At 38.2% G+C, this 26,675-nt stretch overlaps 1 protein-coding gene across 1 annotated transcript in view; it reads right to left on the minus strand.

Annotated features, from left to right (window-relative positions):
• SOX6 (SRY-box transcription factor 6) overlaps positions 1–26,675 on the minus strand; it is a 379,772-nt gene that overhangs the window by 85,763 nt on the left and 267,334 nt on the right. The window contains exons 9-10 of the mRNA XM_075712793.1: positions 16,723–16,843; positions 7,960–8,039 (exon numbers count right to left, since the gene is read on the minus strand). Coding sequence (XP_075568908.1) covers positions 7,960–8,039; positions 16,723–16,843 — 201 coding nt within the window. The remainder of the gene's footprint in view (positions 1–7,959; positions 8,040–16,722; positions 16,844–26,675) is intronic.

A 26,675-nucleotide genomic window follows, 5' to 3' on the forward strand; every position in this document is an offset into this window, starting at 1 on the left:
TGAGTTAGGACACTTTTCTAGTTCCTCAATCATACGGATTCTAAAAACCTCACAGACCAAATACACACACATCTTAGACAAGCAGAGTATTGGAAGCAATACCATTCCTATTTCATCATCTAAAAAGACTCTATTCAGTGATAGCAATATCTACACACTGATTTGATGAGTTCTGTCTCAACTTCCATGAATTTCCCTTTCTTTCTGAATTGGGTCAGTGGGAGAGAATACTCTCTTATAACCAAAGACCCTCCAAAATAAGGCAGGTGATGATATCTTTCCAGTCCACAAATCTTTAAGAGAATGATTCTGCTTCCTTTGAGCATGTGTGCATGTGTATGTATGTCTACACCTAGAAGCTCTCATCTAACCATCCTTATTCTTAGAACTTTTACTTCAGATGAAAGGTGAGTTGTTAAGTTTTCTTCTTCTGTAGCAATTAGTCAGGAAGGAATGGTGATACAGAAATGTATTATTTTCCTTTGTGTATAGACCTGACTTAAAAGACATTTTTGTCTTTAATGTGATTGGTGCTAAGTTCTTAATCATCCAAATATGTTAACACCTTCACAGGAAAAAATCCTTCATGTTTGTCATTTGTAGCCAAATTAAGCACCTTGCTCTATGGTTATCGAAGTATAATAAAATCCCAGAAATAGATTCACTTGCAGCTAATTCCTGTAAGGCATACACCATATACATTTATAGAAAGCTTGAAGGAGTCCAACTGCCAGCTCAGAGTATGCCTCACAGTCAGCCTATTCCCCAAAGGGATGCCACAGTTTTAAAAGAGCTTTAAAAAACGTGCTCGTCCCCTGATGGCACTCTGTAGTACTGGTGCCTCTGGTGCTCTGTCAGTAAATGCAGCAGTAACTTATTTGCTTCTTACTGCCTTCCGAGTGAATACATACCCCAGGGAGGGAACTTTGCAAAGCACAATTATTTTAAACTAGAGCCTGGGCTTTCAGTGAGGGGCAGCCAGTGGTTAAGGTAGCGAGAATGTCTTGTTGATGCTGGGGGCTCAGGCTCCTCCAGTCACTTGGGCTCAAGCTTCTGCCTTGATACAGACTGAAGAGACACAGGAAACCTCCTGCAATCCAGGCTACAAGGATGACATCCTTCTAAACGTACAAGTTTCCGATAAGTGAGTTTATGTCTGTGCTATTTACAAGCTCAATGGTAAATTCTCCCTGGAACAGAGCATATGGGCCTGGAAGGCAACTGTGCTGCTTGGTAAGATCTAAAGTGCAAAAGATGGGAATCATGCCAGGACCCTGATCCCTAGCTGCCGGATTGAAAAGTCTGCCCTCTTGGGAGAAGAGAGCAGGCGCAGGACGGGAGCACTTCCCAAGGCAGAGGAGGGGTTGGTCATCGGAAGGGAACAGAAACAGAGAGCTATGCCAGACTGGGTCACAGCCCAGTGGCTAGTGTCCTTCCTGCACTGGGGGGAAACACAAGCCCAGGACTGGACTTAGGCTTGCCACGTCCAAGACAAGTACTAGAGCCACTACAGACTATAGAAACAGTCTCTTTCTTAAACATTCCTACAAATTTTTATTACATAATGTGACACTGTTCCATTAAGCAACAATGAGAGTAACAAAGACATGCTGTTTAAAGCAGTGATTGGAGATGCAGGGCATTAAACGGGTGAGAAACGGGTCTTGCAGCTGCAGTGCTGCTGTACCAGGCTGATTACTCTAGTTAACGGTTTTGTTTGTTTGTTTGTCTGTCCATTTTTACTAACTTGAAGAGAATAGGAAGACTCCCTCTCATTTTTACCAGGGATGCCATTACTGGGGGATCTAGGAAAATCCCCCTGGCAAAATTTTCATCAGAATTGGTATTTTACTGCAAAAGGTCTCAATTTTGATGGGCTGTCTTTTCCTGATGAAAATCACTTTGCCAGATGATTCAGGGCTGAAGTTGAGAAGGAATAGGAGAAGATGGAGTATTAAGAAATTCTGCAAAGAAAGGAGGTCATATGGTAAAATATTGACTCAATGACATCATTTTCATTGATACGGCCACTGATATAATTCAACTTGATAACACAGATATTACATACAGAGACATAAACATTCAAGTAGGGAAAGGCACAAGTATAACTACTTCATTGATTTTAATTAAATTTTCCTAAGTATTGCAAGGTTGGCATATTTTTAATTTTATTTTCATTAAAGGGCTTGCTTGGTCTCTCAGAGCCCTAATAAAATCTTCTTTCAACTTCTTTCCTTCCTCTGCTACAACCTAAATTTCCACATAAGAAAAGGACCAAAATATTTAATTTGCTACTTCCAAGTACTGAAATTTGCACACACCATTCCCTTAATTTAGGCCACTATTCACTGTATCATAATAAGGAACATTCTGTTAAAATATGCCCACCTCGAGCTCAGTAGTCTTTGAATGCTAGATAAAATCATTCTATAAGGCTAATGAAGACAGAAACTCTGCCTGTAACAATATTAAGTTTGTTTTCTCTAGTGATTCGAAGAAGTGAGCAATCTGTCAGTAATACATTGAGGGAAATTACTTGTCTTGTAGGAATTCCTGCTGACAGTCACTCACTCACAGTGCTGACCCAAACATCTACCCGCTGACAAACAAATTACAGTGTCTAACTTTGAAAAGGTAACTAGCTGTTTTTAATTTTGATTGGTTTCACCAAATCTCTTTCACATTTACCCAATCCCCATTCTTCGTTGTGTTAAAAAAATAAAAAAGGAAAACCCCGTGGTTCTTGCATTTGAAAAAAATTATTATTGCCTACATCCGAGAGTGTTATGTCAGATAAAACTGTTAAACTGTGTCTAACCAACATTAAGACTGGCAGCCCTGCCAGTGACTGACTGGCTGAGTGAACACATTACTGAGACAGCATTGTAGAAATTAATTTTCTTCAATAAAGTGATTTTTAAGGCTCATATATTTCACAATCTAAACATATGTCACTGTTTCATAAACAAAATAAATGGATTAAAATAATACATTACCAATATGCTGACACATGGAGATATTTTAATTAGAAATACTTAAGCTGCGTGATATTTAACTGCTGTATTTGTTGAAGAGGAGCATGCATCATTTAATAAGACATAAGGCAGGTACATCACTTTGCATGATGTCGTACCAGAGTGGGACCAAATCACCTCCAGTGTAAGCTATCACTATCAGATCACATTAGCCCCACTAAAAAATTGCTTTAAGGTTACAACATATAGAGGAAACTCCATAAGAGGAGCAGTCCGCTAAAACAACTTTTTCATTGAAATAATAAGTCACCAAGATTCTAGTTCCCGAGAATAATATTTCTTCATAAAAGGCCACATTTAACATCTTAGCTATTTAAAGGCCATATTTACATGACTGTCGCATTACATTGGCCTCTTTCCTGCACATTCTTCTTGACTTACTTTAAGGACCAGCACTAAAATAGCTGAGGAAAGCAAATGTCAACTATGTCCTGAAATTTATATGTGTGAGAGAATTGGAATAAGTAGAAATGTAATATATTGTTTACTGTACCAAGTGCCCTCTGTTCTCTAAAGGTCAAAAGCATTGTAACCTTAGAGTTACAGTTTCTGATTGTTCCCAGGGTTAAATACATTATCAAAATTAATGGTTCAAACCCCTCAACCTTCAGATATATGAGTATTCATGCCTCCATCTGCTGAACTGTTCAACTAAAAATAGCATTCTTTGGCCTTCCCTCTACTAATATTGTGCCCCTGAGGCAGGCTATGCAATGCTTCAGCAGCGCACTGGATCCGCACCCAGTAGTATAACAAAAGGTCATTTACTTCGTCTGCAATTAGAAGAGACTATGGAGGAGTAGGATGAGATGGGAGGGGAGAAAAGAAATAGGCAAATATGTGTTTAGTTAAAATTTGAATTTTTTTTAATGGATTATAAAAACTTCAGGCTTCAAGAACACAGCTGCAACTATAGTTAAGACTTGCCAAGGTTCATTAGTGTTATAAGCGATAAATTTTGAAGGACAAATTACACAAACAGTTTGGGGAAAGAGTTATGAACGAAAGCTTTTTTGTTTTGCTTTTTTTCCTAGAGCTCACTTTGTTTAGGAATAACTCCAGCTAGCATCATTGTAGTGCTTCCATTTCTATCAACAGTTTATCAGTCATGGTTGAGAGAGTTGCGACATTTCCTTATTTACCACACAGACTGCTTTGTAGAAATATCTAAGAATGAAGGCAGATTTTTTTAAACAATAAAGAGCATATAGTAACATTCCTTGTTTGAAAGTAAGGACATATAGGTGCCACCTTTGCCACCACTGAGACTTCCCAGTAACTAGGTTACTGCTACCAGAACCATGAGAGCAGGGAAAACCCACTTCATGATCAAGATCACTCCTTTAGCAAGATTACTGGGCACACATATCTAGAATCAGTTAATATCAGTGCAATCATCTGACAACTAGTGAAAAAATTCAGGGAAATGGGAAAGGGGAGAAACTCCAGAGAACGCGAGTATAAAAAAGAGGAGCAAAGGGAAAATTATTGACAAGTTTTACAGCTCACACCAATTAATTGAAGCAGCAGGTTTTTGTTAAACTCATGCATCAGAACTGGTTCACACACGACTATGCATACCTACTACAGGTGTATTTGGTAATATATCTATAAACTATTTAGCAGAAAGTTGATTTGATGAGATTCACTCACAATTCTTTGAAGCTGGAGGGGTGAACAGAAATAGCTTGGTCCTTCCCCTTAGACCATACCTAGAGAACTGTTCCCTCATCAGCAAGATCCTCCCTCATGCCAAAAGCCATTAACAAGGCTTGGTCCTATCACACAGATTATTTAAAACTTGTTGAGGAAACTGATGAGATTGGGGCTGAGCTGTCAATGGGAAGTGAGGAACATAGAGTTTTAAGTCTTTTTGTCAACATCACCAATACCACCCTCAAGAGGTAAGTGTACAGATAAAAAGAAGCTATCTGATGTCAACCGAAAGCAGAGCAAGCCACCATTTCAGGAACACAGACTGGCATAAATGTGTGGTCATTACTACTTTGTTTCAGGATGCTGAAAACTACAACTGAATAGTAATGGTATGTTACCATTAGCTGATCAATGTGGTGCAAAATCATAAGAGTAGATGGGTCAAACAGGTCTGTTGCTGAAGAAGAACTTAATTTTTTTTTATTATTATTTTATTTTCATTGTGTATATTTACTTTATAAGGCCCATGAGAGTGAAACTAGTTACTTGAGAAATTCCTAGACATGATTTCAATAAAGTTTTTTAACTCACCGAGACACATAATCCCCTGGTGAACACAGACATACAACTCACAGAAAATACATTTTGATACCAATGTGCTAAATAGCTTGATTAAGATGGGCAAATCATTAATTACAAATTACCCACTGGACAAACATCCTCTGTGGAATAATTGCTATCGTTCCATGATGTACCTGGGAGTAAATTGTTTTCTGTGCTATTAGATTCAGAGTTTCCATAGAAGCTGTCCTAACACACAGAAAGATGAGAACACAAAATTGCTGCTAGCTCTTACCTGAAGCATGATCATCCCAAAAAAACATAAGTAAAAAAAGAGGACAGATTATAAGCTTGAAACTGACAAAATTTCCACTGCAGCTGGATATGGATTATGGAATATAATTTTGGAACTAATAACAATGCCCTGGTAAAGCTGAAAGGTTAGAGCTACTGCAAATCTTTTTTAATTGAAATAGCTTTCCCTCCCCAAGTTCTCCAAATGTAGATATCACACACACGCTCACATGTAGAAACAAAACCAAACCTGCAAATGGTTTAGCTATTTCTCCCACTGGCTGAAAGAAACAGAGATTAGTTTTGTGATCAGTATTTTTAAGCACTTGGGAAATACTCAGATACCATGGTCACAGCATTCATGTAAATAAATAAGTGGGTGGGGTGCATGGAAGAAAGGAAGCAAAACAGAGAAAGAAGGGGGAAGGGAAGCAAAGATGGAAAAATGAGCTGAAATGTTACTCCCCTAACAGTCTCCATGACGCATCAGGTATAACAACAAATTCCCTCCAGTAAACACACCCAAATAAGTGTTCATTTAGGCAACACTTAAAGGAATTTACACAAAGAGTATATTAATAGTAGCAGTAAATATAATTTAGTTCAGCCAATTTGACAATCAGATGAGCAGGTACCAACTGAAGATTAAGTACTCTATTACTTAAGTTCTTATGACCATGAAATATTAAAGGTTTTGGAATCCCATAAAGGTGAAATTCAAATAAAACAGAAGGTGGGGGAAACAAAGAAAAAAATTCTTTTACAACAAATATATCTGAAGGGAAATTCAGGCTCCTCAAGCACTCAAATATTTCTGAATTTATTAGCACCACTTTCTTTGCTGGTTTGGCTCATCGTGTTTAACAGCTCGGTCTATCATTTCTGCAAATTAATGAAATTACACTATTGCTGTAGGTTCTGATCAAGGCCGATATGCAAATAGATCTGTGGGTCAAGCTACAAATTGATCTTGTAAAAGAAAAGAATTGGGAATGTCTGAGGTTTAGATCCTGTTTCTTTTGCAGTTAAACAGTTTTTATCCTTTCCTGCCTTACAGTCTTGTGTAGGCACACTATTTGTTGTATTGCATTTCAAAGGTACCAAAAATAGTCTCTCTATTCACAAAGCTGATTTCTGAAGTATTTTCCCAGCTACAGCTAATGAGACTTTTGCTTCAATAAGTATTGAAATACAGATTTTCAAAGGATACCTGCTATTTTTCCTTTTGAAACTTCCCTTTGGTTTGAAGCCTGCCCAAGTTACACTGTTAACATAATACTATCATGACCCAAAAGCATTTTGGGGACAGCTTTCCCTGCAGTGTCAGGGTGTTCTCTTTTCAAGTTTTATTGTAGGTTAGGTCAGACATAAGCTCAAGGGGTCTTTTTCACCAGTTCTGGACCATCAGTGAACAGTGAGTTCTGGTCCTATTCTCACTTATCCTAAGTTAACTTGACAAGAAGAATATCAATATTGGATAAAGACAAGAGGATTTTTAATTTGCTTTGGTCCCTCTAGAAAATTATATAATTGCAGAAGGGTAAGCAAAGTAGATATTTGGATATTAACATGGCAGTATTTTGCTGCTGTATGCACAATTTATTCCTGCTTCGCATCTGAACCTAACTCTAACCTAACTCAAACAGGGGTTTCAAAGGTTTACTTGCAAATAGTTACATGCATCTTTAATGGCCTTTCCTCTCATGTTCGCTGTCACTTCCTTTCCACACATTTTAACTCTGAAAGCTTTTGACTGTTTCTTCATTATTTATGACATTGTTGTGTCTTTTCTTGTGAAATTAAAAACTTCTTGCCACAAAAAGCTAGCTAATAATATGGCACATAAATCTTACTTTCACAACATTTCATTCTATATATGCCAAAAATAAATAAACGACCAAACCAAGGCTCCTGACCATACTTGGCATCTGACCAGCTTAATGCACAGAAAAGTTGAGATTACCTAAATACAGAAGCTGAAAGAGTTTGCAATTTATTGTATTGTCAGCACCACACTGTCTGAAAAAAAGAAAAAACCCAATAACACATATTTGTTTTGATACACTCACTGCTCCCATTAAAGGTAGTGCATTGCAGCTACAGGGGAAAGGCTAAATGAAAATAAAGTAGAAAAAGATCTTTGAACATATTTCCAATCAACTGGTCATATAATTAAAAAAATACCATTAACTCAGCTGATATAAAACACACAGAACAATGCCTTTCACTCACAGTATCAAGGTTGGCCGCACGCTGCTATATTTGCAGTACCGTAAGTACATAAGGTGTTAATCCTCCTGGGCTGTGCTCAAAAATTATTTAACATTCAGACTATTATTTAGCATACAGCTGGTTAGCAGTTTTCCCCTAAAACATTGGCTTCGATCCCACATTTTTTTGTTCTGGCACATACCTGGAGCTGTAAAGGGCTGAGTCCAGAAGCAGCAGCAGCTGCCATTGTTGATGGAATGAACTGCACAGGGTAGTTATCACCTGTCGGGAGAACAATGCGTGCAGGTTCAGACAATGAGCAGAGAATAGCAGCAGACAAGTGCAAACATGGACTTAGGATTGCCTGTGCTCCACAGCACTCCTCTAAGCCTAAACATCTGCAAAAACAAAAGGCTTCGCTGGGCACGGACTTGCCGTGCTCCCTTGGAACTTTTTTTGTTAACAGATAGCTGGTAGGCAAACTGGCAAAACATAAATGTGATACTCGTGATTTTCATTTTCAAAAGCAAATGTTCAAATCAAGCGTGTAAGCTTGGGCACAAAATGGGCCTTAAGGCCATAGACACATAGACAAGATACCCCAGGAATCCCCAGTGGTTCCCAGAGGAAAAAAATTGTTGTCACCACATGTTTCTTAAAACAGGAGAAATTTGTTATAACCCAAGAGATTTCAGTCCTGTTTAATGCAGGGTGATTTATCTTCAGTATCGAGTGGCTCTTTCCTGGGAAAGCTACCTAGTTGGCTCAACACAGGTTGTGGTTGTTTCTTGTTTTGCTTTGAGGTTTTTGTCATCTTGGGACAACTCCTTTAAGGCAGCCATAGAGAAAAATAAAATTAAATCACTTTTAAATATAGCTCGAAATATAATTTTAACATTCTCTTAGATCTGGGACCCTACTCAGGTTGATAGTTTACGTAGTTGTTCAGTTACATGAAGATTCAGGCACTAAAATTTCTGTGTTCTGTTCACTGGAGGCTGAGAATGTGTGCCCTCTGAATTGAGGGGACAACAAATACTCCGGAAAATAAGAGATACTATTGATCCAAAATAAGCATTGCAGCGTTATATCTTATAGCATCTATGGGTGTTCTCACTTCTGAGCCACTGCAACAATGCATCACACAGTGCCATTGACACTCTTAGTCAATGTCAAGAATGAAGGAAGGCTGAAATAGTTTAGCGGTGTAATCTGTAATGTAAAAATTAATACAGTGATGGATAAATTACACAGTAACTATGATTTAATGGAATACCTCTTTGGCTCAAGCTTATTTAAAGTCAGTGTTATCTGCTGTCTGTAGGCTACATTTTAACAGGCTGCTCTTCTGTACATTTTTGAGATTTATAATAATCAGTCTGTATTACATTAACTTTTCCACACTGAAAGCAGAATGTAGCAATGAAGAAAAATACAGAAAACCAAAATAATATAATCAGGACATTCCAAGAGTTAGATTTTTTTTTTTTGTCAACCCCCTCAAATAAATAACAATAGCTGAAGTCTTTGCAGTCACTGGAGTCCTCAGAACTCTCCCTTTTTACCACCTGAAGTGCTATTGTATTCAGCTCAGTTTAAATGTTTGGTTGTTTCACTTTTTTAATAAATTGTACATGTCTAATCCACAAGGTCTCTTTGCATCATATCCATAATACCTCATCAGACCATTGAGCACAGTATGTGCTTGTACACAGTCCAGTAACAATTGGATTCTGATTGCATATGGAGCTCTGCTACAATGCATTCACTAACACTATATTGTACTGGTATCCTATGGAGTAATGTTCAAAATATCTCCTCTTATTTTCCCCCTTCCATGAGGTTGATTTTAGTTTGCAATGATGTTGGTGGGTTTTTTCTTTAAAAAAAAAGCAACACTCCCCCCCCACCCCCCCCCCGCCAGATCCTTTTCTTAAAGTACTAAAGCTGTCTCTTTATGGTTAAATAATTCTACTCATCTCTTTGATATTTATATGAAATTATCTGAATAAATAAGATCCTAATCTAAGTTAAATAATGTTCCTTTCAGAAATATGTTACAAGGTTTTAAAAAAATCACAAAGATGTTGAATTAATGATGCTTAAAATGGTGTGGGGGGGGAATAACCATCCAAGTTATCAGCATGGACTGCCTTGCAGAACATTTCGGAGGCATTCTTTCTTTAAATATCATGAATTATTCATTCCTGTTCCACACAGCAATCTCTTCTTTCTCCCTCCCCCTCCACATACACTTTTTAAGTTCAATACCAGTTGCTTTATTTGTACTAAAACATTTTCCATGTCAAACATATTTTTAAAAAAATCAAACTCTAAAAGAATTCCCTGCGGCACTCCTTTTTCACAGCTGTCATGCTCCTATGGTTTGAAATAGCCAGATATTTCATACACACACACACACACACACACACACACACACACGTGCGCATGCACACGCACACACACAGAGTTTTTGGCTTCGCAGTTAATTTAATAGTATCTCTACCACACCCTGTAGTGTTCTCTTGCTCACCTGCTGGCTACAGTTCTTTCTTCTGTTACAGGAAAAATAATTTTATAGTTATGCCATTTATTTGTTATTAAAACATAATACTGTCCCTTTTCCCCCTCATTTCAACATGTTAAATTATGGCTAAGTCCTGGTATGTTAGCAGTATCTTTGTGCTGAGAACAAAAATTAATACTCTTTCGGCTCTGGAGTTCTTTCCTGACACCAAGCAGTAAAAGCAGAGCAAAGGTACTTTTTTCTCCCTTGAGGAAACTAAGCATGCAGGGAATGGACTAGTTTTAATTTTTAATTACAGAAGAAACATATTTCCCCCTCTCATTTTGTCAGTGCAAGAATGGATCAAGAAGCTTCTCAGTAGCTGTCTTGGAAAGAAATCAGTCAATGTATTGTAGAAATTTTTTTCAAATTTGTTTCTCAATTTGGAATGCTTGCATGAGGATCCATTCTTTTAAATTTGTACAAAAGGCAGCAGAACATGTTCAAACAGGTCTGCTGTAGGTACCGGTGTGTGCTGGCCTTTGATAACCAGGAGCGAGAAGAATGCCGGAAGAAGAAAATCTGTCATGTTTTGCAAACTGATCTCTTCAATCTCCTTGCTGTGCTAATTGTCTATTTACATTTGGCTGCTGTTGTTTATATATAAATTGGTGTTTACAAGCCATGGAAAAGTATGCCAGACTTCTGTTTCATTTGTCAGGTTGAGCAACATTTCCAAATGAATGAAAGCAGCAAGCAATTGTACCATGCTATTCTACATAGAAATAATGTAAATGTTTCTTTTTGTCTTGGATGAAGCGATGAAGCTTAGTTGACTTTATTTATAGGATGTATGAACTTACTTTCCAGATCAAGGCTTTGCGAGCTGTGAGGAAAGAAGGATGTCTGGCTCTTGTGAGACTCGGGGAAAATGTTGCTTTATTACCCATCTTTCCTAAGAAACACAATTGTAAGACACAAGCTGACTCTCCTCATCTGACTTACAAAGCTTTCAGTCTGATGATGGTTTCTCCATTTTGGGATTGTAACTTAAAATCTGTCTCTTCATGCACAGGTCTCCAACTGCCACTTGTACACTCGTCATGTGGAATCACAGAATAACAGGAAATGGAGTTGGAAGATATGTGAGAGATCACAAATTCCAGGGTCCTACCCTCCCTTTCCAGACTGAGGAAAGTGTACCTCTCCTCAGGGTGTTGTCAGGATGCAGCAAGTACACAGATGCCCACTCCTGCAGTATTCCCACACAGGGCATGCATTTCGTTTGTGCAGTGGCATCAGGAATGAGGAAGATGTTAATAGAGGTAACTGGTTAAGGCAACACTATGGAGCATCTCCTCTGTCTGATGGCACTACCTCAGTTCTGCTTTTGTTCTGAGTAGGGTTTGCCACAACACTGCTCTACTGCCATCCTCATGTCACAGCAAAGTCAGTTGCCCCAACAATTGTCTGTCTGCAGGTAAAGAATTCAGTGCAAAATCCCAGCTCAAAATATTCAGCTGCCTACTATCACTTCCAGCTCTTACCTCAACATTTAGGAGTGAGGCACATATGGATTGCTACAACAAATCCTGAGGTTACAGATTCTTTGTTCCAACTAGTAAAACCCAACAGGGAACACATGACAGACTTTTACTCAGTCCTGGGGAATTTCCATTAGAAACAAGACTCATGCAGCACCTCTGCCATGCAAAGATACAGGGCCAACTCAGTACACAGCTGATTTGATGTACGCTTTCTGTTCTCACCTGCCAAGAGGAACAGCAGCCTACTGAAAATAGAGTACTGTGCTATGTAAAATTCAAACCACCTTACAGCTTTAGGAAAAAGTTCTGAAAGGCCTGTTCCAAATGGAAACTGCAATGATGGGTATCAGTGAAATCCAGCAGATCTAAACCGATGTTAGTTATGTGGATTAGGTACTGTAATCAAGGAGTTTAATTAGTTTGATGACAAATATCTCACAGTATTGGAATGTTCTGAGGTCCAGCCAGATGACAATAAGCCTGACCATTTTGTTTGTTGTGCTGTGCTTTACCTAATTTTACTTTCATTGATTTCAAAGGAGTTACTGTTGATTTGCCCCAGTGCAAGTAGGAACAGAACCAGGGCAAAATGTTGGCTCCATTTCTCACTATTTTTGCCACTCGCCTAGGAAAACACTCTCCATTTTCACATTTCATTGTATCGCTAGCATAGCAAAATCTCTTGTAAATTATTTTTGTGTATAAAGCAGAATGACCTAGGTAGGCAGACAGGAGTTGTTAGCCATTCTAATCACGGTCTTTATACACTTCATGTATGAAATATGAAGAAATGCTTTGAAAATACACTGCAGCATATCAATCTACAAACCTTTTTAAATAGAGGTTTATGAATCTCCATACTTCATTGTCTCTATTTTCAATAATCTTTTCCAAAGATAGTTTCCACATCTGGTAAAGAATGGATATAATACAAAATATTTGCAGAATACTACCAAACAAAAGTGATCATTTATTTCCAAGTCACATGGACTGCCGTTATGCAGCCAGCATGGAGAGCGGCCCTCCCACCCTCTGCTCAGAGCAAAGCATGGCTCTGTTTGAGCTCTGCTCAAAATATGGTCTGGCTCCTGCCCAGCATTACCCTATATCTTTACTCTGTCATCATCCTACTTCCCCATTCCCTCTTAGCCACAGACTTGAAGGAAGTAATACTTTTGGCACTGCAAAATGGAAGATGGAACTGTCTTCTTCCTTATCCCACTCACTGTCTTCTCCTCTTGACCCAGGGCACTAATGGGGACACGCTAATCACATTGAAGTATACTGCAGCCCACTAACTTTTCCTGGATGCATGTGGTTGGTTAAGTGAAGGGAAATTTGCACTGGGAGAGGAGGTATAATGGTACTTATGTTGCCCACCAGTTCCAAGCAGTAGGTATAGTGGTCACAGTCAGAAAGCCAGCACAGTTGCTTTGCTGTACGTGGAATGCAAAATAATTATATTAACTACGTAGCATCTCTGGGCAAGTATTAGATTCCTAACAGCTGCCACTCTTGGCTTCCCACTGGAATAAGTGGCAACCCCCACAACCAGGTACTCTACGAGCCTCGTCAAGCACCTGCAGGTCAATAGTCACAACAGTCATTTGAGATGCACAGTGCCCTAAAGTTTTAATTAATCCAGTATACAGTATAAATACTGAAATATGTATAAAAAATTAATTAGGTGGTCTATGCAGCTCTGATTTCTCAATTAGTACTTACCATGCCGGAAAATTATATTACATGACTTTGAGATACATAGGGAAGATGGCACTTTGGGGATTTTTTTTCTAATGTAATTATTACTTGCCATCAGCACTTGCTAACTTTGCCCTGTTTCACCTCCTAGAAGTCCAAAATATGGGGTGGAGGGCTCCAGTCACCTCATGTTGTAGATCCTGCCAGGCAGTAGGAAACTCTGTCCTGTCAGGCTTTAATACAAATCATAGCTGTATATCAGCAATTCCTCAAGTTTTCTATTCATAATGACTTTCTGAGCTCAGGAGTTCAGGAGCAACTAAGGCTTGTGTTGGAAGGGCCTCAGAGCCTACTAAATTCTCCTCCCTTCTAGTGGTCCTTCCACTGAGGGCATGACCTAGCACACTTTGTTATAGGAATACCATTTTCTTCCTTCAAGGCATAGAGGTTAAGTGCTGATTTGCAACAGTACTCAGTAACTGCTATCTTGACTTTGAACTAAACAGCCATGAAATTGGCTCCCACTTAGCCCATGAAGATATATCTGCATGGACATGTGCAAATAATCACACCCCCGCTTGTACACCAAGGCAGGACTTCTCATCTTGGCTGCACTGTCACACTTACACTGATACACCGCTTCCAAGTCGGAGCTGCCTTGTACCTGGCCCATTTTGCAGGCACAGCAAATTAAGTGACTGTGCACATAATAGCGACATTCCCTAAATGACACAGTTTCAAAAGTACTCAGTTCCCACAGCTCCTATTATTGAAATCCCTCTCACTGTGTTTTCTGAATGTCAAGGAAAACTAGCAGTGTCAAAACTCAGTCTTGCCTACATCACACTAGAGTAAAATGAAATAGAAACTAAACAGGCAACCAAAGAGAAAATGGTGTCTGAAGGGTTAATCCATCTCCTATCTTTCCTCAGAAGTATAAGCAAGTCTAAACTGACAGTTCTAGAGGTGAAAGTTTCATTTCTCACAAAAGTAGAAGAGTACAGGTAGTAGCATTCAAGTTCATAAATATTCCTCAGAAATGACTTTGAAGAACCCTCTCTATGGAAGAGTGTAGCTTAATCTCCAGTTTCATTAATTCCTTAACTACTGTGCCGGGAGTGCCAGAAATAGGAATTGATCAACACCAAGTGTAGTTACGGTGTTTTTTTTATCATGATGTCTCTCCAACAGAAAATACTAACCTGCCCAGCTACCTTTGCCAGACATGCTGTAGAATTTAATAAATATATTAAAAATATAAATATTCTCATTTCTTGCAAGCCACTGGGTACAATCAGATCATTGTGACTTTTGGTCTTTACTAGCATCAGTTGGATATAACCCACTAATATACTAGCAAACAGCTTAGCTGTGTTCTGAGATATCTAGGCCTTGATTTCTGCCTGCACTTCATTCTTTTAACATTTGGTATAGACCTCTCTTTCCTCATTCTGGCAAGTAAAAAAATGCTCTAAAGCTGTATCACCTTCTGCTATGAGGTCAATAGGATCACAGGTAAAGCAGTATTAGCTCAATAAAATGTTAGGATAGCTACTGTAAGGAGCACTTTAGAATAAGTGCAGAAATCTGCTCTTGTGCAGGAAGTCATGCTGGTACTCTTCTTCCCGAGTCATTACTGTACCAAGTAGCCTACAGAGTCAAAATCAACACGAAGTGATTTGACATATCACCTTTCAGGAGGAAGCACAACCAACAGCTTAATCATTAATAGTCACTTTTCAGAAAGCATCCCAGATTGAAATGGGAAAAGCAAGGCAACTAAAGCACATGCTTTCTCTTGTCTGTGAGAAGAAAGGTATTAGCCAGACAATTTCCACAACTGGCAACTCTTATGTCTTTGGAGACAGAATATTCTTCACTTTGGTCCCCAACTGTTGTGAGGTGGTGATGTGTGTGAATAACCATCATCCTGTGCCATCTAGAGCCAGCTGCCTTTCAGAGCTTCATTAACTGGATCCTGCATAGAGTGTGCCTGTTTGTCAAATTGTAAAAGAACTTTGGGATTTATAAACCTGAAAATAAGATAACAACTGGACAAAGATTCTGTGTTTAAAGAGGAATGTCTCTTGACTAAAGAGACAGAGGGAGTGGGACAAACGGAAATGCTTGCTGAAATCCTGCTTGGCCTCACTTCATCTAATATTAAGTAAACTTGCTAGAAAAGATTTTAGGTTCAACCTGGCTTTTAATTAGCATGCTGTTTACATCATCTATTATGAGGATTTGACCCTGCTCCTGCTGCAGTCAACAGCAAAAACACCACTAACATCAGTGGTAGCAGGATCAATGCTTTACTTTGTACATTTCATATTTAATGTCAAAAAAAGAAACTGGTATTTATGTTTTGTAGTTATTAGTTATCAGGTTAATATGCTAAAGGAAGCTTGACAGGGAATACTATTAATGAGCAAAATAAGGTTGCTGCTTCTGGACTGAGGTCACTTACAAAGAATGTACAAATGAAAATAAGGTTGACTTTTATTTACTTAACTATCTTCCTACATTGAATTCCTTTGGCAACGTGTCTTTAAACATTTAAAGCCCTGTTTACAAGGAGTCTCTGAAAGTGGCTTCAAACCATTATATCCCTAATTGAATTCCCCAGGAGTCCTGTAAACTCGGAGGAAAAAAGAAAGAAATCATAACATTTGCTAAATCATCTCAAAACATATTTCACTGCAAGGTTATGTGACCTGTTACAAGTCTGAATGATGACTGGGATTGAACTACTGAAACCTTTTATTATTCAGACTGAAATCAAACAAAAAGTTGCCCATTTGAAGCCTACTAATTAAATTATACTTCCTCTGACTTTTATCACTCATTAAGAGTAAGAATTTTGGCACAAAATACAAGTATACTGAAGATAACAGAATCAACTAAAGATACGTAGCTTTTGTATAATGGTACGGGGCAGACCAGATGCAAATTACTGGGCAAGTGGGCCAATATATTTAGAGCAAATGATTTTGTGGGAAATAAAGGTAAAAAAAATCGTGATGTTCAATAACCAATATTCCATCCACCTCCTTCAAACCAGAAGGTTTTTTTCAAGTGGAGTTGCAAAACTCCACGTTATTTCCAACCAGCTATGCCTGTTGTGTAACATCATCTATATGAGACAGATCACACAAGAAGCTACAGTTAATATCTTAAAATGTTAAATAGCTTCACATCCCTGTCAGCTTACCTGGCTTGTAAGTTATTCCTGGGGGGAAGAGGAATCCCTGCTGGGCTGCAGCAGCCGCTGCCAGCGTCCGCTGGTCGTGTGGAAAAATTGGGATCATGAGCGGAGGCATGTGACCCTGAACCTGCTAAACAGAAGAGAGCCTCTGATCAGAAATAGCACAAATTTGTCTTGACAGGTATTTCTCCAGTACTGATAGTGTTCTTGTGTTCACACAGTCCCACAGAACCTTCGCCTTAATGTAATCCCTGCCAATTTCACATTATCACATCAAAGCCCTCACTAACATTGTTTTCCCTCAGTGTCAAAGGTGTAACAGTCTCAGCGAACTGCACATTTTCCTACCTCTTCCTGGTTCTCTATTTTTCTTTTTTTTTTTGATTAATAGTCCCTGTCCTGGCACAAGGTAAAACGGTACAAAACCTTTCTAATGTACCATAGGTTCTTTAAAAAGAACAGTGGTATGTATTTCTAGCAATTTTTCACAAGTTTTCTCATCTTTGGTCACAGACAACAGAGTGGCAAGCATTTTAGAAGTAACCTAACACCACAGTAGCTACTTTGATGTTTAAATTTTAGTATCCTTAGGGTAATTTTAATTCTGAGATCTTACAACATTGTATTGTTCATATATATACCAACAACTCAGGTATGATATTTCAAAATCTCACCGCAGTATTAAATAGTCTTCTAGTCAACACCCCAGCTCTTAAGATTTAAGGCCCCAACATCTTGGCTCCAAATTAAACTAACATCCTTTGCCATACACACCTCACTATAACATATAAATTGCTTGTCTCTCTAAGCAGTTTTATAGCTTTATGCACTATCATGTAGCTTGGTAATTATGGAGCTGTATTCAGAGACCATTTCAGAATAAAACTTACTATATCAAATTTAATTTGACCTTAATAAATGTATCAAAAAGCACAAACATGCAAAAGCAAAAAATTCTTCACCTTATACCAGCATTTGTATTCAACATATAGAAAACAGGAGATGGGATAGAATCGTGTCTGTTAAATCCACATGTTAATTTCCTAGTTCCTTAATTTATGCTACGTGTGTTTCAGAGACAGTGGCTAGGATCACAAAGAGTTTTTACCCATCATTCCTTAACCCCAGAAGTACCCAAGGGTTTGACTATGATTTTTCTGATTAGTAGTTAAGCAAACATATAATGGTTTATATATCAAAGCTAGTAAACGTAGGAAGAAATTGGGGGTTTAGGCAGAAAAAAAATTTGCCCTCATCCTACCATAAATCGGTGGCATTAAATACTATTAAAAAGTTAAAGTACACTTCAAGCAATTTTTTTTCATTTAATTCCTAAAAAACTTTTTTGGTCAAATCCCATATGTTGACCTATGACATTGTTTAAATAGTGCCAAATTTTCTTGTCATATCCCCATTACTTTCACAACCATTGATGCAGTGCAGAAATGCTACTGTGTGTGTCTATGAGGGTTAATTTACCAACAACTCTTCTCTTGGGAAAGCCTTAAGATGTAGGTTAATAAAGGTCAAGCAAAAAATAAACACTTTACAGTATTTTTTTTAATCCATTTCTTGGGAAAATCAACTTATAATAAAAAGGTCTTTGTGCAATTACTGCTATGGCACTGGGGCATGAAAGAAACTAGCTTTGAGCAGCTATTTCTCTCATTTTAGCTGAGGTAAGCCTGGCTGTGCATTTTAGGATATGAGTTAAACTTGGTTAGATTGGAGTTGATCCCCATGTGCCCAGCACAGGCATTTACTTCTGATAAAATGGTGCTAGTTTCGCTGTGTGGTGTTCCTTTACACTGGCTCTACAGGAGTACAGCAAATGAAAACCACAAGCTTTGTCTAATAGAAACAACTATAGGATCTATTGGAAGGAAATCAACACAATACAGTGTACAATCCTTTTCAGTAGTTCCCAACTACAGTCTAATCAAATGGACCCGGGGCTTAAGAACTATCCCTTTCAATCACCACACACAGAAACTATTTCCATGGGGTTGCAAATGTACAAGACACCAACACAATCTCACAAGATAGAAGAGATCAGAGTGAGTACTGTGGTTAGAGTGATGGTGCATACATACCCATAGCAAAACTTTGCAGTGTAGTGTCATCATTTGAAACACATAATTAAGGCAATGGTTATTGCCTAAGCCTCTTCCAAATGCAACCCTATAAAGTTGAATCCACTCCAGCATATCCAAAAACATGTTGTTGTAAACTCTCAAATACAAGCAATTCTGTAAGTGTGAAGAATTACCACTACATGTTCTGGCTATCTGCTATTCTTCCTTGAAATACTACTCTGAATGCTGGATCAGGTCCTCAGCCTATATAAATCAATGTAACTTTGGCTAAAGGTGGCTTACATTTAGAGTGTACATTTGAGCTTACACTGGAAAGAGATATACAGACTGAAAAAAGCCCATACTGAATGGCAAGCATTCCCTCCCATGAGTTTTCCCTCTGGCGCATATTAAATAATATTCCTAGGAAAATGTTGGTTTCACCCAGAATTATTATGTACATAGGTGTTGATTTTCAGCACAGGTCAACTGAAAAGCACAAACAAGCATTAAAAAGGAAGAACATGTACAAGTATCACTGATCACTGAATTATTAAAGATGTAAAATGAATGCCAGAAAAACAGTAGACACCTTAATTTTTGACATTTTTTTTTTCTGAGGATTTTACTATTATTATTATTTTGATTTTACTGAGGGGGGAGAAATTGGGAGGAGGGGTTGACTGGTGTACTTCATAAAATCGGCTACATGCCCAGAAATTTTAATTGCTGAGATGTTCCTCAGGTCTTTCTGAAAACCAAGACTGTAGCAGATGCCCAAGAAACACTCCGACTCTGTCTCTTCCCATTCGTAAAAATAGCGTATTGTTGGATCGGTGCTTTCCCCTTTTGTCTCTTCTGTGCTAAGTTGTTGATGATGCCATTTTTTGCCATCTGCCCCAGAGCTTCATTAAAGATACATGAATGGACTAACTGGGCTGCTGTCTTGTGAGGAACAGGTGCTATTGTTTGTCCCTGAAGACTTGCACTAAAGATCTCACTCAGAATACTTGAGAAAGAGCATCTGCAGCAGTCAGTCAGAGAGTAACTTGGCAGAGCCCGTACTATGGGCTAATATGCAAACAGTGACACTCAGGGGGACTCATTTTCTCTTTCATGAAGTTGGGGGGGGGCGTTGGTGTTTCTTTTTTCGTTTGGGTTGTTTGGTTTGGGGATTTTTTTTTGTGACGGGTAGTAGGTGTTTGGTTTTGAACAATTCTGCTAGGCTGTATCTTTAACTGAACTGTACAAACCCTGGAGGAAACCTGAGTATATTCTTTCCAAAATACAGTTCTGCAACCTTGAGTAAAATCATCTCTTACATAAAGCTACCTCATAAAATTAATCTCTCTTTCTATACAACAAGCTCAGGTTTAACTGTGTTAAACATGAGAAGTCACCAAGATTAGGGAACTCTTAAAAGGTAGCGTACCATTCCTTTAATATCCCATCACAACTCTGACGGCCCTTGGGAACTGATTACAGCACTTCCTTGCCTGAGATCTAAGTCAGGAAACAACTTTAGAGCAAATCAGCTCTGATTAGTTCAAGAAGCAACTTCCAATTTGATTCTCCCTGAAATAATAAAAGCTGGTGGCCTGTTTGATAAACTGGGCAAATCTGCAGGGCTTTGTCCCACAGTCATGTGAATGCTAATCTCAGAAGTTGGCTGGACAATCCTCCTTGTTAAAAAGTCATTGATGGTTAGTGTTGTGCCTGGAAAATGGAAGCCAAAGTGATAGGTCATACGAAAATAATGCCTTGAATGAAAATGATCTGCCTCTTCGGGATAAGGAACACAGCACATTTAGTGAGACTAAGGAATAGGAAGGGTTCTGTCTTTAAAAACCAAGCTGCCTGTACAACAACTAACATTGCAGCTAGAGAAGTAAAGGCATTCAGAGACAAGGATGGCAGCAGCGGAAGCAAAAAGGCAGCTCACACATTTCTGCTTAGCTGTGATGATCACAGGTTTCAAGAGCAGAAGTAAATCCCACCCTATAACGGCAGCTGAACTCCTTACAAACTTTTCAAGATCAAACTTGATAAGTTGCCTCTCTGTTGCATGGTTTACTTCAGTAAAGGGGAGAATTAAGTGACATCTTTTTGAGATAGAAAGCACGATCTTTATATTTTATCCCTACCTTAAAGCTCTTTTTTTATTACAACCAGCACTAGTATAAAACAGTGTGATAGGCTAAATACGCCCTAATTGCCTAGAATAATCCAACATCACTATTTAAAACCATTGCACCCCACTTCTTCCATCAATAAAATCTCTGGACCCTGTTCTCAACTTGTAGAAATCTTAAGATTTGTATTGACTCTAACAGACTATTCCAATCCATGTTAGCTGAGAAACCAATCTTTGAATTTACTGAATTGACTTTTTTTTTCTTTAGTATAGGGTGTACAGTACCTTTTGTCCTTGTGATGTTGTAGCCTCTGTGAGAGCCTAATTCATTCACAGGCAGGTTTAAACTTTTTGTAGTTTCAACTTGAATTTCCACCTAAGATTTTTTAACTTCTTGTATAATTGGTATAGCCAGACTACAACTTTAAGTTCTCTATGCAGTCATTAAACTTTTAATTTCCATAGTAAAAGTGTGTTTAAAATTTTCTACTCTTTCATTTAAAACCTGCAGTGTAATAGAGGAGTTTCCCAGGTAATGGCAGTGTATCAAGTAAGAATGTGCATTTTCAGAATGCTAAAAATACATGTTTATATAATAGAACATAATGGCTACAACTGATCGCTAAACAGGTTACATTTTAGGTTGATTCATCTTAAAAATCTTAATGACACAGAAAGCAGTGTTTGTGCCCCCAGTACTACTAGTGCAAGTTTTTTAATACCCTGCATATTATATGTATTTACCGCATCTGCATTTTAAGTAGTCTGCATACAATACATGGCATTATTACTTTTATAACGCCATTGGAATTTTATTTATTTCAATAAGTAGTGTTGGGTTTTGTTGTTCTTTGTAAGAGAAGAAATATAAGAAGTTTTGTTAATTTGAATTTTACTTTGATTAGGTCATTTTGATGACTCTGCAAGAAAGCAAACACCATGTTGCATAAAGAAATAGGGACTTCTTCTATGAAAACTCAATATGTATGAAAGTCAGGAAGATCACTTAAATACTTAAAAGTAGCTATGTGCTAAGATTTTTGCAGGTTTGGGCCCAAATCTCCTCCCCAATTCTGCCAATATTGTAATGAACTCGTGCCATGACTGAGCCCTTTTGTGGTTCCAAAAATGATCTATTTAGAAAAACTGCAAAAGAATTGTACTGAAAAAATAAAAAGGTCTCTTTGGTTATAATTGAATGGTCTGGTTGTTTTATTTGTGCTGTTCTGATGAAGCAAAGCGACGGTAAGGCTGGGCTAACTGACCAGTTTGATTACAAAGGATCTGGCTACTTTGGGTGAGAGTGGTGGCTGGACCTTTTGTTCTGAGCTCGGAAATGTAACCGATGAACTCTCAAGGCTTTGAATTAATGCACCATCAATGCCTAACATGCTCTAACATAAAGATAATATGTGAAAGTGGACCCAAACGCTGAAGTGAGAAATCCCCTCTAGCATAAATAATCCCAGGGAAGCAACTGTGACTCTGCGTGAGAAGGAACTGCAGTTGAAGAAAGGTGAGCTCCAACAAACCAAAAGTGGTCACGTAGGCACTGCATCGTAGCTAAGACACTGAAAATCACATTGACATAGCTCCCACACTGAAAATTATTCAGAGACTACTTTCTGCTCCTGTTAGCAATATAGAATCACTGGAGCTATATCTGTATAGGGAGGTATATTATGTTCTAATTTATCTGCCATCTAATTATCTACAGTCTAATTGAAAAATATTTCCTCTCAGTGAAAGTACATGAGCCACAAAGAAAATGTCTGCCAATGAGATCCCAGGGGAAGTGTTGGCAAATAAACTGTAAAAAAGATACCATAGACTTGCAAAGTGAGAACATTTCATATGGGAAATACTATGAAAAATATGTAGCCCACTACTGAATTTGTAAATGGATAGCAACTGCTATTTTCTTTCTTTTCCCCTATCGTTTTTTCCATTTGTCCAATGGTTCAGCATGATTTGGAGATTTAAGTCTACTGCAGTTGCCACAACATTAATGTGAAAATTGCAGCCATGATCATAGAGCGAAACAGAGCATCCTTATTTTTTATTATTTCTTCCTCACTACTTTGAAACTTTAAATGAACTAAACTTAAATTCTATCTACTTGGGAAATAAAGAAGGAAGCAACAGAAAAATACTACCAATCACACTGAAAACAGAATAGTTTTAAACACTAGCTCTCATTTAATTTCTATTAGCTTCTCATTGTATTTCCCTGTTTTTATCTAGCTGCTTGACTACCTGGAAGTACAGAATTCAACTAAAGATGATCTCATGAAGTTAAGAGTATGATAAATGGAAATTAAATCTATTTAAATTGTCTGTATTTTAAGAAACTCTCACTAGGAGGGATGGAGAACATCTCTGCTATAGAGAAATAAATAAAACATGTTATGCAAAAGTGAATTTATAGTTCATTTGGAATTAGAGATCTACCACCTTTTCAATCCATACAAATGCATAATCTTGTCAATTAAATATTATTGTTAAGGTCTAGTAGTATGTTAAAATCACTTTAAAGTGCAACTAAGGAAAATTCATGTGTGTTTATTACTCCTTAAGGGTCTATTAGTGGGTATTTTATTCAGATTTGTGTTGTAAAATCTGCATAAACTCAGCATATTGTTATCCCCATGTGTGCATTTGTTTGGTTAAAGCATAACAGCAAATCTCTATTTCTGCAACTTCTGGAAAAGTCAAGAGAACTAAAACAGTCCTAATTTTAATCAGATACAAACAGTTACCTCTACAGAAGTGAAGAGTTGACTATTATGCAAATTGTCACAGTTAGTGGTCACCAAGCCATCACAGAAGACTGAGCAAGTCAATTATTTCAGATATTTCCAAAGACTAGTGAAGATGCATGTTTCTCGTTTGCACCTTGTCTTATTCATGCCAAAATAAGAAAAATATTGCAGCCTAATGATACTTGTTGATATTTTATATATGGAAGCTCCATTACGTGAGCTCAAATCTAAATATAAATTATGTCAGAAATTCCTTATTAGCTTATGTTTTTATGGCGATATCAAAATGTGCAAGATTTTTGGAGTACGTTGAAATTTCTTGTTGATGGAAAAATTTAGAGCAAGAGATGATAAAATTTGCATTTCATGTTGGTGCTTTCAAGCAGAGCTTTCCCCCCCACATCCTTTCAAGACAGAGTTCTTTTTTTGAATAGTAGCCATCACTAGTTATTAACATGAAACTAATTCCCTCAGTAGAAGGGCTTGCAATGTACAGTATAAAAAATCATCTAACGCCACAACAGTGACGATTGCTAAAGGAAGGACTGTCTTTCACTTTAAAGAATAGCTCCAGCAGAACTGGGAATGAAAACAGAAACATATTTCAATGCTTCTGATCAAAGCTTCTTCTGCCCTATAGAGGTAAAAAAGGTACAACAAAAGAACCGGTTGGGGTTTTTCTATTATGTTAAACAAATACAGAATGTATCTGCAGCCAAGGGATCACCGATGCTAACAGGAATTCTGCCATTTACTTCACTATGGGAAGAATTTCTTCCTCACCAGCATACTGTTTTTAAAGCTTTCTCTCTTTTCACTGATATTCCAATATTTGCAACTATATTGTATTGTAACTATATAAGCACTTAAAGATTTTGAATACTTTAAAATTATCAATTATTCAAGCTCAAAGACTCATTCAGAGGACATATTACATCTACAGTTTACACAGGAGTACACTCAAAGAGGCCTTGATTTCTTTTCCAGTCACAGAAATGACAATGCATAGTGGATATAAACCAATTCCATTGTAATCTGCTGCTTGCAACCTTTACACCTTACCGCACAACTGAATAAAGAGATACCCAAAGTGCAGAGCTATGGCTAATGAGGGACACGCTCTGTTGAAAAATCAGAATGAGGCAGCTTTTGAGCAGTTGCATGCCAGCGCTACACAGTTTAACCCTCGAACACTTTATACCGCGTGTCCAAAGAAGGGCAACAAAGCTGGTGAAGGGTCTGGAGCACAGGCCTTATGAGGAGCGGCTGAGGGAACTGGGGTTGTTTAGTCTGGAGGAAAGGAGGCTGAGGGGAGACCTTATCACTCTCTACAACTACCTGAAAGGAGGCTGTAATGAGGTGGGTGTTGGTCTCTTTTCCCAAGTAACAAGCCATAGGACGAGAGGAAATGGCCTCAAGTTGTGCTAGGGGAGGTTTAGATTAGATATGAGGAAAAATTTCTTCACCAAAAGGGTTGTCAAGCACTGGAACAAGCTGCCCGGGGAAGTGGTTGAGTCCCCATCCGTGGAGGTATTCAAAAGCCACGTAGATGTGGCACTTAGGTATATGGTTTAGCAGTGGACTTGGTAGTGTTAGGTTAACGTTTGGACTTGATGATCCTAAGGGTCTTTTCCAACCTAAACGATTCTGTGATTGTATGTGGGCAGGATACAAAGGTGAAGGTGAGTCACAGGCGCAAAAAGGAGACACCCATCCCACCCAGTCCTATGGCTCATTTCTTCCTCTATTTACTCCTCTGTAAATTTACTCTCCTTTACTATAGAGGCAAGTGTTGATATTTTTCCTCAAGCCTAAATGGATAATAGCCAAGACACTTAAGTCAAAGGAGGTATTCACATCTAGTGAGAATATTTGTGCTTCTATATGTTTTTGAAAGAGATTTCATGCAGAATAGTAACCCAGATAACTCCCAGAAATCACATGATATTTATGGAGCATCCACATCAAAACACAAAGGGTTATCAAAGGCAATTATGTGGAGAACTAGCTTAATACAGAAAACTCCTGTGTCTAGAGATCAAAGTCAAATCAGAATACTGTTTGCATGCAAAAATTAATTTGTTCCATCTCTTCCTAGGATTCCTCAGATTTTGACACAACCTCACCATCTTTACTCAGAAAAGGCTCCAAGAAACGGTATGTTTGTACAGTATGACTGAAGTGATTGCCACCGCTAGGTATACAGTGATTATTGCAGATTTGGGAGTAAGCAACAGAGAGCTTCTAAACTACCAGCGACATACACACAGCCTGCTTCCTTCCTACGCCAACTATGTCTGGCTCAAATCAGTTATATTGGCTCCTCAACTTTCTACAGCATTTATGATTCATCTACAAAAACATTTTGAAAGAACAAAAACATTAAAAAGGTAAAATAAGGCAGAAAACCAGGAAACTCATATTTAAAATAAGCATTAGGTATTTCCTATCCAAATGTGGGTGTTAAAATTCCAGCAACAGCTATACTTCAGACATAAATCCACACTGTTGTGCTGCCTTTTCTGCAGAGGATCCTGATATTCAAGAAGGAATGCCAATCTTCCCATTCTCTGGCTTTCCCTGATTTGTCAGAACTCCAGTGCTATTTAAAAAGCGCTTTCAGCTTGCAAATATATCCTTGCCATGAATCCTATGATCACACTCACATTAGAGTGACGCTGCTTTCAAAGTTGGGATATCTTCCTCAGTTGCTCATGACAATGGGTGGGAGTCAATAGCACAAAGCTGTGCTGCAATTCCCTTTCTCTCTGCCTGCCAAACCTGCAGCGAAGGGCTGGCTCTTCTGCAACCCTAACTGCTGGAGCTGGTGTGATGAAATGCACGGAAAATCTACATAGAATTACAGGGCAATAACAATGGCCCTTTGTCCAGCTGTGGCTGCTCCCCCCTCTGCAGCCAGGCCTTATCTGCTCAGGAAATGCCTGCTTTAACTGACAGGTAGGAGATTAAATCTACAGCTGCCGAAAC

Source organism: Pelecanus crispus, chromosome 6 (genome assembly GCF_030463565.1).
Source record: "Pelecanus crispus isolate bPelCri1 chromosome 6, bPelCri1.pri, whole genome shotgun sequence".
Lineage (NCBI taxonomy): Eukaryota > Metazoa > Chordata > Aves > Pelecaniformes > Pelecanidae > Pelecanus > Pelecanus crispus.